The sequence below is a fragment of the Equus caballus genome, chromosome 22 (assembly GCF_041296265.1).
Source record: "Equus caballus isolate H_3958 breed thoroughbred chromosome 22, TB-T2T, whole genome shotgun sequence".
NCBI classification, from domain to species: domain Eukaryota; kingdom Metazoa; phylum Chordata; class Mammalia; order Perissodactyla; family Equidae; genus Equus; species Equus caballus.
The window spans coordinates 15,864,801-15,883,826 of NC_091705.1; the positions used below are offsets into that span (position 1 = coordinate 15,864,801).

Sequence of the window (19,026 nt, forward strand, 5' to 3'; positions counted from 1 at the left end):
TTCCAAAGAAGCTCAGGTTTTTGTCAGAGATTCTACATAAGGAGAGAAGCTGTCTCCTTTGCTGCTGGCACTACACAAGGGGGCATGTACATTGGCCTTGGAGATTAAATAGAAGGTGTGATGTTATGAGACAAGACTGACAATTAGAAGAATGGAAAGCAAGTTTTCAGAGTAAAATAGTGTTTGCAAATCTTAGCCTTCCAGTCCAGCAATTTCAGTGGGGGAAAAATACCCTACAGAATATTACAGCCAGGGAAGGCAAAAGATACTCTGTAGATTCATTAATTGTACCAGAAACATTAAGCAGCTGCTGGAAAAATGTCTAGAGATGCAGTCCTGATGGGCAATATTACAGGGCTCAGAAATCAGAATCCCCAAAGAAAATTAGTGAGTAGGAGCCCACAGAGAGGAGGAAATTGAATATGTTTTAAACATAACTGCACAAAGGTTTAATGCAATAAACGATGTGCAAACTGGTTTGTAATAGAAAATCTATGTTCACTCTTAGTAAAAGCCTCCCTGAAAGTCACTGACATTTATTGAATGTTTTTAATTGAGAGTTAATGAATCTCATGAATTGGTTATTTTTTAAATAAAATATGGTTGCATCTGGGGGGAAGAGATTTTAAATATATTTTGCAAATATTTAGTAGCTGTTTATCCATATTCATCCATCCATCCAACCATCCATCCATCCATTTACTGAGAAATGAATTCAGTACAACTCAATAGATTACCAACAGGATACCAGAATAAGAACTATTGCAAGGCAAGTACGATGTTGTCACACAATGTTTCACTGAACTGAAGTCTCTCCGAGTGTAAATCATCCTACAGAAACAAATGGGTGACTTGCTTCTTAAAGAGATAAAATAGATGAGGTTTGTAACACAGTCTTGAAGAGCAGTTTCTGAAGACCTCAGAAGGTTAAAATTGGTGGGCATTTCATTCATTCCATTACAAGAACTGAAGTCAATGTTATGTAAATGTTGGAAATAAACCTCTGCCATAACCACTAGTGAATTAGCGGCCAGGGCAGTACATCTGGCGTAGCTCAGAAAACTGTCAGAGCACTGAGGGTTAAAAATTATGGATTTATACAGAACACTGGCCGGACACGACCTTGTAGGTGTGATCCATGACATAAGAAGTTCTATAAGGACACAGATATGACATGCAGATTTCGAAGTATTCTTAGATTCATATGTAACTCTTGAAGGAAATTGTATGAAGGGAAAATATTGTCACTAGTATCCTAAAAACTATAAACATGGGGGAAAAAAAGGCTCTTCTTTCAATATGTTCAGTTCATTGGACATTTTTAGAGAAAGCATCAAACTTGAGCCCAAGATTCCCAGAAGGTCACAGCGTCTTATTTGATCTATCTTGCCTGTATTTTAGTTACTTCTGTATGCATCTGAAAGACCCATTATCTTGGTAAATTAGCAACTTCTTAATGCAGAGGCCATGTCTAATTCACCTTTTTAGTCCATAGCTGGATAAATATTATTTATATTATTTAAAATTTTTATTTAAAAATGTTATTTTTTTCATTCTTTCTCATATTAATTGAGCAACTACTATGTGCATGGTCATGGGCAAGGTGCTGTGCAAAGTAAAAGAAGTTAAAAAGGTATTGAAGATGTCTGCCCTCAAGGAGATGTTGGAAAGGAGATAGGATTGGAAGTGGCATGAGGTAAGGCTAAGAGAGAATGAGCTGGGATAAGATGTTTAGGTGAAATGGAATGTGGTTTTATTTATATTTTCTCTTGCAAAGAAATTATACCAAATGTGTTACTCTTAATGAAAAATCTCCATAATTCTAAGTAGATGCCATTATTTGGAAATGTTTGAATTGCACTTCTACTTGGCAGATAAATTATTTTTAGATGGAATTTCAACACATGTTAAATACGACAAAAACTCAAAGTCTTTCACAGGCATCAGTTCACTACCATAAGGATTCAGATCAAGGTGACAAGCTTCAAAAGTTTCTACCCATCCTACCTTGGCCACTTCTTCTTGGAAAGCCACGAGGTTCAAATGGGAGATGTTAACTAAGTCAGGCCCATATACCACCGTTATCATGCGATGTTCCAGGCGCCCGATGTTTCCCACATCCAAAAGTTCACGCAACTTGGGGTCCTGGATAATAAATGCAGAAAAAAGTTAGTCTTAAATAGAGTCCAACACAGTAGCATCATTTCAAAAGAATTAGAGCTAGAATGCCTTCAAAGCAAAGTTGCCAAGTTGCCTTTTATTCTTACTAGAAAATGGTGTGACTTGAAGTCCCTCACCCCACGATGGCCCAGAGAGGTCAAGTAACTTGCCCAAAGATTGTGGAGGGAGAATTTCTGGCTCAAGACTTACGGTCCTCATGGTATTATGCTAAAAGAAATAAGTCAGACAGAGAAAGCTAAATACCACGTGATATCACTTATATGAGGAATTTTAAAAAGCTGAACTCATAGAAACAAAGAGTAGAGTGGTAGTTACCAGGGGCTGGAGAGTGGGGGAGATGTGGACATGTTGGTCAAAGAGTACAAACTTCCAGATATAAGACGAGTAAGTTCCGGCAATCTAATACATAGCTTGGTGATTATACTTAATAACGCTGTATTATATACTTGAAAGATGCTAAGACAGTAGATCTTAAATGTTCTCATCACAAAAAAGAAACGGTAGTTACGTAATATGATGAATGTGTTAGCTAACGCTATGGTGGTAATCATATTGCAATATATAAATAGATCAAATCACTGTACACTTAAACTTACACAACGTTATATGTAAATTATATCTCAATAAAGGTGAAAAATGAAGACTTACGGTCCTCAGTCTAGAGCTCTTTCTGTCATACTGTCATTCAGTGACACATTTTTTTTTATTTATTTTTTATTGAGTTATTGATAGGTTACAATCTTGTGAAATTTCAGTTGTACATTAATGTTTGTCATTCGTGTTGTAGGTGCACCACTTCACCCTTTGTGCCCACCCCCCACCCCACCTTTCCCCTGGTATCCACTAAACTGTTCTTGGTCCATAGTTTTAAATTCCTCATATGAGTGGAGACATACACAGATTATCTTTCTCTCGCTGGCTTATTTCACTTAACATAATTCTCTCAAGGTCCATCCATGTTATTGCAAATGGAATGATTTTGTTCTGTTTTGCAGCTGAGTAGTATTCCATTGTATATATGTACCACATCTTCTTTATCCATTCGTCTGTTGATGGGCACTTAGGTTGCTTCTACGTCTTGGCTATTGTAAACAGTGCTGCAATAAACAACGGGGTGCACAGGACTTTTGGGATTGCTGACTTCAGGCCCTTTGGATAAATACCCAGTAGTGGGATGGCTGGATCGTATGGTAGTTCTATTTTTAGTTTTCTGAGGAATCTCCATACTGTTTTCCATAGTGGCTGCACCAGTTTGCATTCCCACCAGCAGTGTATGAGGGTTCCTTTTTCTCTGCAACCTCTCCAACATTTGTTGCTATTAGTTTTAGATATTTTTGTCATTCTAACGGGTGTAAGGTGATATCTTAGTGTAGTTTTGATTTGCATTTCCCTGATGATCAGCGATGATGAGCATCTTTTCATGTGCCTATTGGCCATCCGTATATCTTCTTTGGAGAAATGTCTGTTCATGTCTCCAGCCCATTTTTTGATTGGGTTGTTTGATGTTTTGTGGTTGAGTTGCGAGAGTTCTTTGTATATTAAGGATATTAAGCCTTTGTCAGATATATGACTTGCAAATATTTTTTCCCAGTTAGTGGGTTGTTTTTTTGTTTCAATCCTGTTTTCATTTGCCTTGAAGAAGCCAGTGACACATTTTTATGTGCTACAATTTTCCCTTTATTTCCTCCAAACATCCCATGAATCACATATTGAAATGCAAAATCTCATCCCTCTCCTCAATTCATGGACATGTTAAGATGAATAAAGTGGTTCTGGTAGAATCAAACACAACAATGCCATTTAGGGCTGGGGCAGAATCATGGCTGAAGGTCACAGCATGGACCTTCTCCAACACTGAGTACTGATGTAAAGAGAGAGGCTGGTAGAGTGAGCAAAATGGCGGCACCTGCCATGATTATGTTGATTTCAATTCTATCCTCAAAAAGCACTGAGATTTGGACAGAAAGAACTTCTGCAGCCTTTTCAGAGCAAGATGCATCCTTTGGGACAGCATAAGTGATGATCCCTTGGAGATATAGTCCTTCTGGGTAAAGGAGGTTTCCAAACTTTCTGAATTCAAAGTAAAACTACAACAGGGCTCAGTCAGCTTGGCTGAGTTTATTTTTCTCTCCTAGAACAGGCCTTGAAGGAAATGAGAGGTCCATGCAGAAAATTAGCATCAAATCAATCACTTAGCAAATTTGCAGCCAGCTTCTGAGCAAAGAAAAGACTTGCATTCTTATTTATTTAGCTAAATGCTGGGCCAACAGGGCTTGATTACTTAGACTGGTTATTTTGATCTCCCTTCTGAGGTTTTTATACACAGCATCCTTACAAAGAAAAAGTGGACTTCAAAAACCCAAGAAAGAAAACAAACAGAGCCTTTCAAGCTGACTTATTTGACTTGGTGACATTAATTCTCTTTTTAGTTAGTAGAACTTTCTCCTCTGTTTGGCTGCATGAAGAACATTTTCAGGTAAGTTATGAAGAGAGAAAAATCCCATTTCAAAGCTGTGCCCAATATAACTGAAACCTCAACTCAACTAGCAAGTCGAGAGCTTATCAAGTACATCAGGCCTCCTAGAAAGATCAGATGCTATCAGAAAAACATCAATTTGTATGACCCAGAAAAGGAGAGGTATACAGTAAAAATTCTATTAAATAAACAACAATAGTAAAACAGGGGGAATTTTAGCATTCTAGCATTAATGAAAGATTAAAGGAGAATGTTCAGGAAGAATGGACTTTTTGTGAAGGCTAATTAAAGAATGATACCAGCCGTCATGTGAAATGATTAATTGCATCACAGTTTTTGAACACCCTTGAGTCAAGGTTAGAAGAGAAAATATATTTGATCAAGACTTAAAAATTATTTTTAACTTGAAAGAGAAATATAATGCTCAGAAACTACCTGAAACTTGTAATTAGAAATCACAAGCTTTAAACCAGTGCTGACAGTATCTTTACTTCCACATTTAATGGGACAATATTTGGGAGTGAATGAGCTCCATACTTTGGACCCTTTCTTTCCTTCCAGTGAGAGCCACACAACTCACTTTCTGGCTTTTTTCTCTCCCAAGCGTGTTCTACTCAGTCTATACTACTTTACTGCCTAATTCTCATGTCCATTCAGAACAATTTTGCCCACCTCTTCAGTACTTAATTGATTAGGGTGCCTCCTCACAAAACTGCAGGGACCAGGTGTGGGGGTCAGGGAGTTTCCTTGAGATACAGGAATTCAAGGAAAGTCGTGAGCACTTGGACGAGGTCCCCAGGATAGAAAATAATTCTGGAAAAAGGGTTTCTGGGATTCCCTCTGGTCCTAACAATATTGTTAGGAGTAGTCAACAGGAATTTATAAGAAAGATGACCAACTCTTTGTGGCATCTCTGTAAAAGTGTTTTTTTGTGGGGTTTTTGGTGAGAATGATTGTCTCTAAGCTAACATCCGCTGCCAATCTTCCTCTTTGTGCTTGAGGAAGATTGGCCCTGAGCTAAAATCTGTGTCACTCTTCCTCTATTTTATATGTGGAACGCCAGGAAAGTATGGCTTGACAAGTGGTGTGTAGGTTCATGCTCAGGATCCAAACTGTGAACCCTGGTCCACTGAAATGGAGTGCATGGGAGTGCATGATCTCAACCATTATGCAACCGGGCTGGCACCTTTTTTTTTTGTTGGTGAGAAAGATTTGCTCTGAGCTAACTCCTGTGCCAGTGTTCCTCTATTTTATATGTGTGTTGCCACCACAGCATGGCTTGACAAGTGGTGTAGATTGGTGCCCGGGACCTAAACCTACAAACCCAGGCCACTGACTTAACCACTATGCCACGGGGCTGGTCCCATAGTTGTTTATATATATTTAAAAAACCTATTGGCTTTTATGCAATTAGAAATTTGTAATGAAGTTATTTAGAGGCAACGTCTGGAATAGGGAGAATAAAGGAGGCTGGCAAAATGACGAAGATGAGGATTAACCTGAGGGGTAGGTATTTGAGGATTCATTATTATATGTTTCTCTCCATCTGAGATAACATTTGTACAATAAATTTTTTAGAAAAGATGACTGAGCATGAACTGGAGGAGCAGTTATATTTGAGAAATATTTTTTCAACAGAAACCACAATATTGTAAAATTATTCAATTCTGGAAGTAAACAGAGAAATCATTTAAAGTATGTAACAAGAAAGTTCCTTACTTACGTCTTTTTTTGGTGATGGATCATACTCAGTTTTAAACTTTCTTTTCCACCATTAATCATTTTATTTGTCTTTCAAACCATACCTGTTCTTCATCTGTTGCATTTTTATCAACACCAAACTTGGATATGTTAGAATTCTCTCTCCTAGGACATGACTTCACTTTTCTTTGCACCTCTAAGTTTTTCATTTTAAACACAACATCCCAAGATGACATGGTGGCTTCAAAACTCATTCATCTTTATTGAGCATATTGATATGTGAGGGGTATGCTGAAAAAGATATTTGTCCTTTCAACCACCAAAAGTTGCCCTCAGCTGTTTTCAGCAAAGAAGCCCCTCAGCAGACAGGCAGACCAGGTTACTACCTGGAAGGATCAACAGCAAAGATACCACGTGTTTGGAGAACCTTATAGGTGGAAGGAATTTAAGGTAAAGAGATGGTTAAAAGAATGGTTGTCACTGGGTACATACCTCTCAGGTCTGGGGATATGAGTGGCTGCATTTCAAAAACAAACAAAATCAAAATAGTAACAATAACAGAAACCTATAGATAATTTGCACTAAAACCAGCCTCTCCCCAAAACCTATTCTGCTAAGGAATTTTACATCTGCACTTTTCTCATTGATTGAATCTCTTGATAAGTTTTCAGAGAAAGATTTACCTACTCATATTACCATCAGACTTAAACACATTCCTTCGTCCCTGCAATTGATGTAAATTCCTTAAAATTTTTACAAAGAAAACAAGCTACCTCTAAAACTCTGTAAAAATGTTCAATTTCTCTGTTGGAGAACACTAAAGAACCAAGCTCAGAAAGAGATAAGAGGTGAAGTGAACTTGGAATTTCATATTTTCACTAAGCTGTCACTCAAGGCCTGCTTTCCCCAGAGAATATCCTAGGTACGTCTGCACAGGTGGAATGAACCAGACCAACGAAGAATCCTGGCAGCTATAATTTACTGCACTCTTAAAGTTAAGTCTGTCTTCCCATAGGAGTTACAAAATAGAGATTGTCTGATTAAATAAGCCCATTTTCTCTCAATCATCCCGGATTTGTGATTAAATTACTTCATGCCTATTGCAAAGAAAGTCAAGTTGCTCAAGTTCATAATTCCTATTTCCAGGTATTGGGCCACTGAAGAAAGAAAAGACTGTTCCACACCTGAGACACAAGGACTCCCTTACTGAATGTGTTACTGTAATTATATCATTCAAAATATTAGAAATTAATAGGAGGAATAAACACAAGCTAAAGGATGATTTTTAAAATAGTTAAATGCCAGTTTCAACCTTCATTCCTTAATGTGACTTTTAAGAAAAGCTTTATTATTTGTATGTCAGATATCCACAAAATAAAACAACTTTTCAAGACCTTTAGATTTCATTTTTGGTACAGAAGATATAACTTTACTAATTTTTTCATCCCCATGAAATAGATCTTTTCTGGATTTTAGGCTTATTGAACAATTTGTACATTACTTTTATTCCCAGCAGTGATGCAACCTTCTCAATCTGAATTACAGTTATATAAATGTAACTTTAATCCATCATTTTTATAAAGGATCAGGTGGATGAAAATCTTTCCATTAACAGTCAGTACAACAACTGGAAATTAAACAGATGGATTCCTTGTTACATTTAAGTAACATTCCTAAGCACGCACTTTGCAGGGATAAAGCCACCTCTTTGAAAGCAGAGCAAAATTTGTGCTTCATTCAAATTTTATTGTAAAGGAAAGATATAAACTTATGTCCAGGATGGTTGTCCAACAATCCTTTGAACTGAACATTTGTCTCCCAAAAAATAAAAAATAGATTAACAAGTTCGTTTGGAATCAATATTTAGCTTCACACCTCTCAGTTTAAAGGTGTCTCTCTCCTTTTTGTGAATGTGATGAGAAATGCCCTTCTCCTCTTCAGGGTGCACAAGTAGCTTAAGCAGCTCACATAGCCAGCAAGGTTTTTCAGATAAAACACTACCCGTTTGCACGGACTACGACTCTGAAACACGGCGCCGTGAATGTCTCCTACACAGAGGGGAAGACTTGGAGGACGTTGTTTATACATTGTTTTCTGTAAGTGATAGATGAGGGGGCTTGAATATTTTTCAGCTGTTTCTTCAGAAGGAGGGAGCAAAGGGAGAAAAGACTGACTATGGCAAAGCAAAGCAACTATGGGCAAATACTAGGAAAAAAAAAGAACTAGTAGACTATTGCCTTTCCTGTCTCACAGTGGTGTTATCATAACAAGGTATTTCTATTGTTTTGGATAGAGTGGTGATGAATTTGTATGGTCAGTCTCCCCTCCACTCAGGGGGAGCCTCTTTGTACAAGTAAAGAAATCTATTGGTGGAGAGGATAGAATTTAGTTGGTCTGGCTATACATCTCCATTCAAAATAAAGTGGTCTGAAGATGCCAGGCATGAGTTGATTGAGCTAAAGCTAGCACACTATTCAAACCTAAAAGAAAAAAGAATAGTTTGAAAGAAATGGAAGGCAACTGTCTTGAAAAATATTTCTCTTGAGCATGGGCATGTCCATGCACCTAAAAATTTGGTTATTGTTGGGAATGGCCACAGAGAAGAAGAAGAATCTCCAAATAGTATTCTAGTGGTTAATTAAAAATTTAACTGCTCCAGGTTTTCCTCCTCTCCATGAACAAGCTCAGGGTGTGGTTTAATGTAGTTTAAAAGCCAGAAAGAAAGGAAAGGGGAAGTGGGTGCTGGAGGAATTCAGGCAGGCTGACACTCAGGAGAAGCAGAAAAAGGGGATTGAAATTAAGGGTCCTGATTCCTGGGAAGAAGTTAGTGCCAGAATGTGGAGATGTCCAAGGGAAAGACACTTTCAGAGCTGGACAAATGCTGTCCATTTCAAGAAGTTGCATTATCTGAGTAAGGTTCCTGGGTCACAATACACATGCTTGGCTTATAGGATGTTGGTCTTGATGCTCCAGAAGCTGACCTGAGTCAAAGATTGGAGGGAAAGTCAGTCATTTTGGAGGTGATCACAGAAAGCACAATGAGGGAGTGGGAAAGTGAGAGAAGGAGGAAGGAAAGCCAATCAGTAGTGTGTTACTGAGCAGTTTACCACTTTGGGGAACTGAGGCTCAGCCCAACTAGGGCCACTCCAAGACAGCGTGAAGAACACACCTCAGAATGTCCCCTAAGGAGCCTGGAAGCTGGAGTATTGATCTGTCAACTCCCACCGTCATTGGTGGAGAGTCTCTCCTGGGACGCCATGCCCTTGCACTTCCATGACCAGAATACAGTCTCAGGACTAGACGGGAAGTCTCTGTAGGTCACCTCTGGAGGTGTGCCAGTAGAATATGAGTGCATCAAAAATGTCTGTTACGGTGTTGAAGTGACTGTAAGAAATAAGAGCATTTTGTCCCAATATTGATTAATCTTCATGTATTCTACAGAATCCACATTTGAAGAAATTTCATCAGGGTGATAAACAGATTTAGATTCCTAACTGCTCAGTTCTCTATGAAAATAATAAATATGAATACAATAAGTTCTTCTAATTAGTAAGTATTTGTCAAGCACCATCCTAGCTGTTCTATATTTTCCCCTCCATTTAATCTGCAAACAAACACTGAGAGGTAGCTATGTTTTTTCCCCAATTTGCAAATGAGAACTCTGAGGTTTAGGGAGGTAAAGTAATTTGTTCAGTTTTATAAATAGGAGGAAGGGAGCTTTGACTCCAAGTACAACTGATTATAAAACCTAAGCCATCTCCACATCACATTGCATTACAAAGCATATCCAATTTGATGGAATTTATACAAAAATAGTGCAAATAGTTCAATTGGCAGCATAAACTTAAATAAATCAGCAGCCATCCAAGTCATCTCCTCTAGCAGTATTTTAGGCAGTTCATTAAAATATAAAATAATCCAAATGTGAAATTAAAATTGGAAAGAAATGTGGTCTAATGGCACCGCTTGCCTTCCTAGGAAAGAACAGAAGCTAAATGGTCAAGTTTAATCATCATATGTGCAATCATCCTTACTGAAAGGCAAAGTGCACGAAATACACAGCAGTTAAAAAAAAGTCAATTAAAAAAGTAGTTAGCTTTCTTCTCATCATCTCCCAATATTTGTCAAACAAAAATTCTCCAGTATAGACAGCTTGTCACTCATGTTTCAAACTATCACCCAGCCTTCTTTGACTCATACAACCACCTGACCGCCAGCAAAATTCATATGCACAACCATTACCACTCCAGTACATAAAAATCCACATGCCTGCAGGCATAGTGGTGTGTGCAAAACAGGCAATTAGACATCCTATGTTTCTTCCTGTTTAAAATCCCCCACAGACAGGGTGAAATGCATAACATTTCCCTTCAACTTTCAGGGGGGTCGGTGCTTCTAGGCATGTTTCAATATCGCTGTGCCCAAGTTTGAGAACAATAATGAGGTCTGTTTGTTAAAAGAATGCAGATACATTTACTAACTTCTCCCTGGTCGGTGAGTTTTTTGTTGGTGAGATATTTTATTCCTATTTTGTAGTGGTGTCTGCCTCCTTCCATGGCACTTTGATACAGTTAAATGGTCACAAAGAGGCTTCTGGAACCTCAGAACATAATTTAAAATCAAACATATCAAAAAAGGAAGCCCAAGAATTCCTCAATAATGACAAACACAAACAATGCTCCCTTTGCAGTTTCCGTAAAATCCACGCGTCTGCTACGGGCGTTTGACAATTGCCAGGAGACAGTAGAAACTGTGTCCTGTCTGTCTGACTGCGTTTTGGCTCTGCCAATTAAAAGTGACTTTGTGAAGCTTTTTTAACCCTTCTATGCCTCAGTTTCTTCATCTATGGGATGAGGATAACAGTAATGTCCTCTCCAAAGGTTTGTCAAGAGAATAAATGCATAATTATACATTAAGTACTTGGGACAGCACATAAGTTGTGAGTACTTAAAAAATAAATCAATAGCTTGAAAATGAAAGACAATATGAGGGTATCTACTGAATAATTTAATCTCTTATAGGCACCAGAACATCTTACTATATATATATTTACTTTGTGACAAGCAAAATATATATCTATATTTACATTTATGTATATATGGCTTGTGTATATTTGGCTGACTATATTCTAAACATATGTATTTTAATTTTATATTTTCTTTAATTCCCTCTTTCATGGGAAGCATCATTTAAAGAGTGCTAAAGGACAAGACATTTCTAGAACTTTTATGTTTCTGGCTCCTGCATTTAACTAGGTTTGAGAATTAAGCAAGTTGTTTTCTCTGAGCTTCAGCTTAGTTTCCACACAATGTGGAAGATAATAACAATGCCTGCTCATGTTAAAGCATTAGAATGATGATTAAAATTAAACTGTGCTGTGTCATATGTACAAAAGTACAGAAAGAATTAATATATTTTTGTGGTGACTGACAGAATTAACTTAAGTATGACATGCAAAATAGCAGTGAAATAATTCTTAGCTGTTATTTATCTTTTTCTTATTAAAATTATAGAGTTGTAGGAGTTTAAAGGAGAGAAATTTTCCTGTCAATTCACTATAGCTAATTGAAAGAATTTGAGGTAAATGGATAATTTATTTGTAAATGTCTAAATATAGATATGTGTATGTGAAAGGCTCTAAAAATATTCAAGATTAAATTTTTTTGATTTTCAGATTTATCTCCTTGTTTTATTTATATGTCTTTCTTTACCATTGCTCTAGATAAACATGCGTTGACTATATTCCATAATGCATAAAGATCAATAATGTATTATATCTTCAGAAACCTAGGCATAGAAAGCTCTTTATAATTCAAAGTCTGGAGAAGTTCTGACGTCTACTTTTATAAAGAATAACTAATAGCATCTAAATAAGCCCTGTCTTAAATATGTCTTTTTATGTGTGTGCTTCTCTTTGAAAGTAAGAAACTGTCTTTTAAAATTCCTTACTATCCATCCATCAAAATAATCCAGCATTATACACGAAGACCAAAGTTGTCATCTCTAAGACCTCAACGAGAAAAAATTACCTTGAAAGTTATATGAATGTGTCTAATCCATTAGATCAGGTAGGTTAATAATATCTCCATGCCGTAACACTACCACCGAAATTGTTAGTACAGTTCTAAACAGGAATGAAAAGGGAATTCATTGAGTCTGAAGCTCTCTTAATATTACAAAAATTATACAAAAACACACTAAGTGTTTGCATGACATTATTAGTCATTTCATTGCATTTTATTTGTTGGCCTGCACGAATTAATTTTTTCTTTTTAGGAAGATTAGCCCTGAGCTAACATCTGCTGCCAATCCTCCTCTTTTTGCTGAGGAAGATTGCCCCTGAGCTAACATCTGTGCCCATCTTCCTCTACGTTATATGTGGAACCCCTGCCACAGCATGGCTTGATGAGTGGGTGCGTAGGTCCTCGCCCAAGATCCAAACTGGTGAACCCCAGGCAGCCAAAGTGGAGTGCACGAACTTAACTGTTACACCATTGGCTGGCCCCATGAATTAATTTTTAGGCAATTGTTTTTACCTTCATTCTCAAATGTCATTTACCCTCTTTCCACCTTTTCCCCTCCTTCCCTCTTTTCTCAGTCATCTTTTCCCTCCCTTACCAAAGTTTTCCATAGGGGATTTTGTAAATCCTTTGAAATGTGGGGAATCAAATGTTTTACAGCATCCTAAGAAGACAACATTTAATGCATGAAGTGTGTTGGGATGAATTGTAATGGCACCCAGTTTTGTATCAAGAGAACTCAAATCATCCTATTGTCAAGGACTAACTCAAATTACCTGACTTCTTCAGTTCTCTAATTAATTCATTCAAATATTTCCTTTATGATTAATTTACAGCAATCACTGTCTTAGGTTTTCAAGACAGAGCAGTATATGAAATGAGAGTAAGAGGATGCATATACTTTCCTTTTTTTCTTTAATGAGTCCCACATAATACCTTTTTGTGAAATATAGTTTAGAAGATATTTGAGGATTGGTTAACAGTGTCATTTCAATCTAGTGATTTCCTAGCATTGTTGGGTAATTTCAACAGTTAAGCACAAAAAAATGGATTGCATTGAACCATGAATAGGTTGCCTCTTGTGGTATGCTGGTACATATTTAAGGCTTTCAAAGAAAAAAAATCACAAAAACTAAAAACCCAAACAAACAAACAACAAGAACAAAAACCTCCACAGCCCTGAATTGTAGCATTTATTGATTTTCATGGTGTAAATACTCCCACCATGGCCAATTTCAAGCTACTCAAATGACATCACTGAATTCAGAAGTGGAAAGAGACAAGCAGTAGTATTCTATTATATAGTATTTCACTGTACAGATACGAGAGCTATAAACAGTCGCGAGATCACAGATAGTTGTAAAATACAACAAAATAATTAGAGATAATTGCAAAATACAACAAAATAATTAGAAAGTGGTATGTTTTGAGTATTTATTACCTTTGTTTTTGAATACAATTTATTTAGTTGCAAATTCATATTATATTATAATATGATAATAGGTGAAGGAGGGGAAGTAAGAAGAACTTCAGGCAGGGGAACAGCATATGCAAATACTCTGTGGTAGGAAGAAGAGGAGCAAGTAAGAGAAAGTTCAAACCTAGTAGGGAAGCTTGGGTGAAATGAACCTGAGAGACAGATGGGGGCCAGACTATACTAGGAGGTATGGTCTGTCCCTGTTAGGCAGTTCCAAGCCCTTGAATAAGGCGGGAGCCATTGTATGATTTCAAGCAGAGGAAAGAAAGGGTGTGATTTTCTAGAATGTGGAGGACCTTGGAGGGGAGGCAACTGCAGCATTTCAGGTGGGAGAGGCTAGTAGCTTGCAGCTTGAACCAGGGGCACAGTGGTGTAGCCAGACAGGTTTGAGAGAAAGGGAAGAGGTAATATCAACTTGACCTGATGCTGGATTGGGTATTGGGGTTAAAGAGGTGGAGGTGTCAGCAATAACTCCCAGGTTCTTAACTGAGACGATGTTGTAGCCATGAGGGACAGGGACATCCAGAGAAGGACCAGGTTTGAGGGGAGTAGACCGTATGATCATGAGTTTTGTTTTTAATATGCTAAGTGTGAAGTGCCCTTGAGACTCTTCCTACTTGCAGATCTTAAATCCTGTTTCAAAGGTCTTACCTACTTGGGAGTGGCTACAGAAAATGAAGCTCCTGATTTCAGTTTTCTTCTGGATAGGATTCTAAATACAGCAAAGGCAGCCCGCAGAGCAAGATGTCAAGTAGATTTGTTATGCTTTCTCTTCTTCCGTGGATTTCAGGTCATTGCTCTTTAATCCCTCAAATATTTTTTCCTTTGATTCCCATGTTAAAGTCATTTTATATTTATCAAAATGTAGCCCAAGAAAGCCAAATGAAGTATGTACATTTAAAGAACACTTCTAAAAGGATTTAAAGAGAGGTGACACATTTGGGATGTCTCCACAGAAGGCAGATGTTAGCAAAGATTTCTGTGCGTTGTTGCATTTGGTAGTGGAAGGTGGCACTTGAATTATAAAGGCACTTTATCAAAAATATTGATTTCTAAGCCTATTATGTTTTATGAGGGTGGTTTTGGACAGTGATTTGGAACAAAAAAGCACCTTTAGTGTGATGTATTAGATGTTTCTCTACATATAACAAAAGAACTATGAATCACTGTCCTCCTTATGAATTTGATTTTCCCACATCCAAGTGATTTGCAATGCCTTATTATCTTTATTTGTGTTTTAAAAAAATTACTAGTGATGGGAAGCATCTCTTCTTGTTTACTGGCATTCACAAGTCTTGTATAGTATGAACTGTTTTTTCAGGCTGTTACCTCTCTATTTTTAATAGGCTATTTCTCTTTTTCTTACTGAGTTATAAAAAGACTTTTTATTGACCCTTTGCCTAGCAAATCTGCTGTAATATTTTTTCCAAATGTATCATTTGTCTTTATGCTTGTCATGATGTATTTTTCCCCTATAGAACTTTAAAATTTTTTGATATTCAAATCTATCGATCTTTTAAATTATTTTTTCTGATGTATTGTTATGTGCGGAAAGACCTTCCTTATCTTGACGTTGCAAAAATATTCAGTTTATAAAAATTCATTTTCTCTTCATCCTTTACGTGCTTTGCAAATGTTTACAAAGACTATGCACTCAATACATCATTGTAATATCGAGAACAATACAAAAAGGTAATCCTTTTCAAAAAATAACTAAGAATCAAGTTGTCTTTTAAATGGGAACATGTGCTCATAGTTTCTTTTCAGTCTATAGATGAGGATTTACAAAGACTAGACTTTGTAAGAGAATCTTACGATATTGACTGAAGGTTACATATCGGCATAGAAGGGAGCCAGCAAATAGCCCATATTCTGAATTTCTCCTTGTGAGGTTATTACAGTACTCACAGGTATGCTTAATGGGCACAGCTAATGTCCTTGAAGTCGGTACCTAAATGTTGATTGTTGAGCTTATTACTCCTAGAAGACCTTGAAATGGCTCTGCAATAGTCATGCTCTAACACCTGAATAAAAATGCCATAATTAATGGTGGTCATTGGTTTCATTTTACATAATTGCTCTTCGGGCTATGTGTGTGTCACAGAGCTCTATAATGCATAGGAGAAATTACAAATTCAGCATCATATTGGATAGTATTGGGCATTCCTTGAAAAACCTTGAAATGTCTTCTTTTTTCTTTTCGAGAAACAAAGAGATGCACATTTACACCTTTAAAATATGTAGTAGAGCCAACACTCACAATTCCAAGCTCTATCGCTTTATGGTTAAAAAGAAAGCAGCCAGAACAACCTTGCACACATGCATCTCACCTCCAGATCTACTTCTCCTGGACTTGTCAAGCCCTGTCACGTCTGGGATGCACATTTGAGTGTGGTCATCCATTTAGGACCCAAAATTCTTCCTGGAAAGTCATTAACAGATGGTAGTTTTCTCCCGACTGTCTCAGAAAATGCTCACATAAGGAAGTATGGCTGTTTCATGAATTGGGTTGGTAGTTTCATTTGTGTGTAATGAAATTCTGCTGCGGAAAGGACTTAAAGGCCCTCTAGGGCAGAGTGGAGGCTGTGGCAACCCAAATAACCTGGGACAGGTGGCCCAGTCAGTAATTGGGGCAGGAGGGTCTGTGATAACCTACAGATCTGTAGGGTTTAGTTCATCTGTGGGGTTTAGAGAACCCAATGGACCTAGGGAACCAGGACATAGAATTCCTCTGGGATATGTAAATCATAAGGTAATGAGGCCTCCTGGTGAAACCTGTGGAATTCCACTAGGGTCATGGCAAAGCAGGGGACTTTCAGGTATACACAAGTAAGGCCATGAGAAGATGGGACCTGAAATGTACAGGTCATTGGACTGAGGAGGGACAACTAGCTTTTGGTTATATACAATTCTTTCCCTACTTGCCCATCCAAGGAATGGCAAAGACAAGGCCTTAAGGACTGCCTTCTTCAAAACTGCTTTTCGGATCTTGACATCAGAGAACCCCAGGAAAACTCTGAACGTTTTCTTAAGTGAACTTAGTAAAAGAATTGACTCACCTATACACAAATGAATATTCCAGGAGCTCTACAAATACCATAAAAACACTTCTTTCATGTGTTCTTTCATTTGTACCTTTTTTTTCATTCATTCAAGAAACTTTGTGTTTTTATTGCCATTCTCTATGCTGGGTTATGTTTATAAATGAGGAATAGTCTTTGTCCTCAAGGTTCTGATGACTTGGTAGGGGAGAAAAAGACATAGACCCTTGAGTGTAGTGGAATAAGTGCTTCTGGAGCATAGGAGAAGGCCACCTAATTGTATTTAAGGAAGTTAAAAAGAGTGAGCTACAAAGCTGGTTGGTTTTTTTACACAGAAAACTTGAGGAGACTATATTTCTTAAGAGTTTGCAGACTTATGAATAGTGCAAAGGAAACATTCGTAAAATACCTGTAGAAACACTAGGAGAGTTGATCAAAGACTCATTAAGTGTTTCCTGCGCACTCAGCCAATAAAACTCCATAGACTGTATTCGGCCAATAAAATTTCTTCTAGTCCATGTTACTAGCCCTCCTGGTAATCCTAGCTCTCATGAGGAAGTTGTTTTTACTGGTTCTAGAAGTGAAAAACATATGGAAGTCATATTTTCAGGGATTAAGGAACTCATTTTTTATTATTAAAATAAAGTCTTAATAGAGGCTTCCAACATTTTAAGATAGTTAATGATGGCTGACGATTACATAACTATGTTAATGAACTGACTACAGTGGAAACCTTTCTTGGTGATCCCTTTGTTAAAGATACTGATGTATTTTTAATTTTAACTTTATATGAGTTTTTAACACTAAGGCTCAACCTAATTAAAACCAAAGTATTTCCTTGTATTTCATAACTAAGAATTCACTCAGATAGGGCCCAATAGGCGCCCTCTTGCATACATGTTTTCTTAACCTTGAAAACACAAAGGATTGTACTTTAAAATAAAATTTTACATTCACATAGAGCTTGGCACATATTATGTATATGGGTACCAACCTCTATTCCACTCCTGTATTCCATCCTTACCTTGCATAAACTAAAATAAAACTAAATGAAAGTAAAAATTTAAGCATGAATTTCTTCAGTAATATGGAACCTTGATTGATTTTTTTCTAGAAAGCCTGAAAATAATTGTGGCACATTTCTTAGATGCTTATAGTTTAGCATTGATTTAAGGTTTTTCTTTAAATTGGCAAATTTCTTAAATTAAAGTAGACTTACATAAAATAAAACCTCTTATCATTACCATAATGATATTGGACCCAAACCTTAAACTATGTTTAAAAAAATAACTCAAAGTGAATCATCGACCTAGACATAAGAGCTAACACTACAAAGATCTTAGAAGAAAACAGGTGTAAATCTTCATGATCATGGTTTACACAATGGTCTCTTAGATACCAAAAGCACAAGCAACAAGAGAAAAAATAGACAAACTGAACTTCATCGAAACTAAAAACTTTGTGCTTCAAAGGACACTATCAAGAAAGTAAAAAGGCAAACCAACAGAGTGAGAGAAAATAACTATAAATTCTATCTGATAAGGGACTTATGGATACCCTGCTGGTGGGAATGTACTAGGCTGCAACCACTTGGGAAAACAGTTTTGTAGTTCCTCAAGATGTTAAACATAGAGTTACCGCATGACCCAGCAATTCCCCTCCTAGGTATATACCCAAGAGAAATGAAAACACGTCCAAGCAAAATCTTGTACATGGAAGATCACAGCAGCATCATTCAAAACAGCCAAAAAGTAGAAACAAGCCAAATGCCCATCAATTGATGAATGTGTAAACAAAATATGGTATATCTCTACAATGGAATATTGTATAGCATTTAAAAACAACGAAGTATTGTTAAGTGCTACAACATGGACGAATCTTGAAATCCTTGTGCTAAGTGAAAGAAGCCAGTTAATAAAGATCACATATTGTATGACTCCATTTGCATGAAATGTCTAGAAGAGTCAAAACTATAGTGACAGAAAGTAGATTAATGGTTACCACGGTCTGGGGGGAGGTAGGAGGGGCAGTGACTGTTAATGAGTACAGTGTTTCTTCTCACAGCGATGAAAATATTCTAAACTTATATAGTAGTGATGACAGTACAACTCTGAATATATAAAACCCACT

General features: G+C 37.1%; 1 protein-coding gene across 3 annotated transcripts in view; it reads right to left on the minus strand.

Moving 5' to 3' along the window:
- The window catches only part of PLCB1 (phospholipase C beta 1), a 668,292-nt gene that overhangs the window by 233,808 nt on the left and 415,458 nt on the right, over window positions 1-19,026 (minus strand). For all 3 annotated transcript variants that reach the window (XM_023626130.2, XM_023626131.2, XM_070247468.1), the window contains exon 4: window positions 2,008-2,145. In XM_023626130.2, coding sequence (XP_023481898.1) covers window positions 2,008-2,145 — 138 coding nt within the window. The remainder of the gene's footprint in view (window positions 1-2,007; window positions 2,146-19,026) is intronic.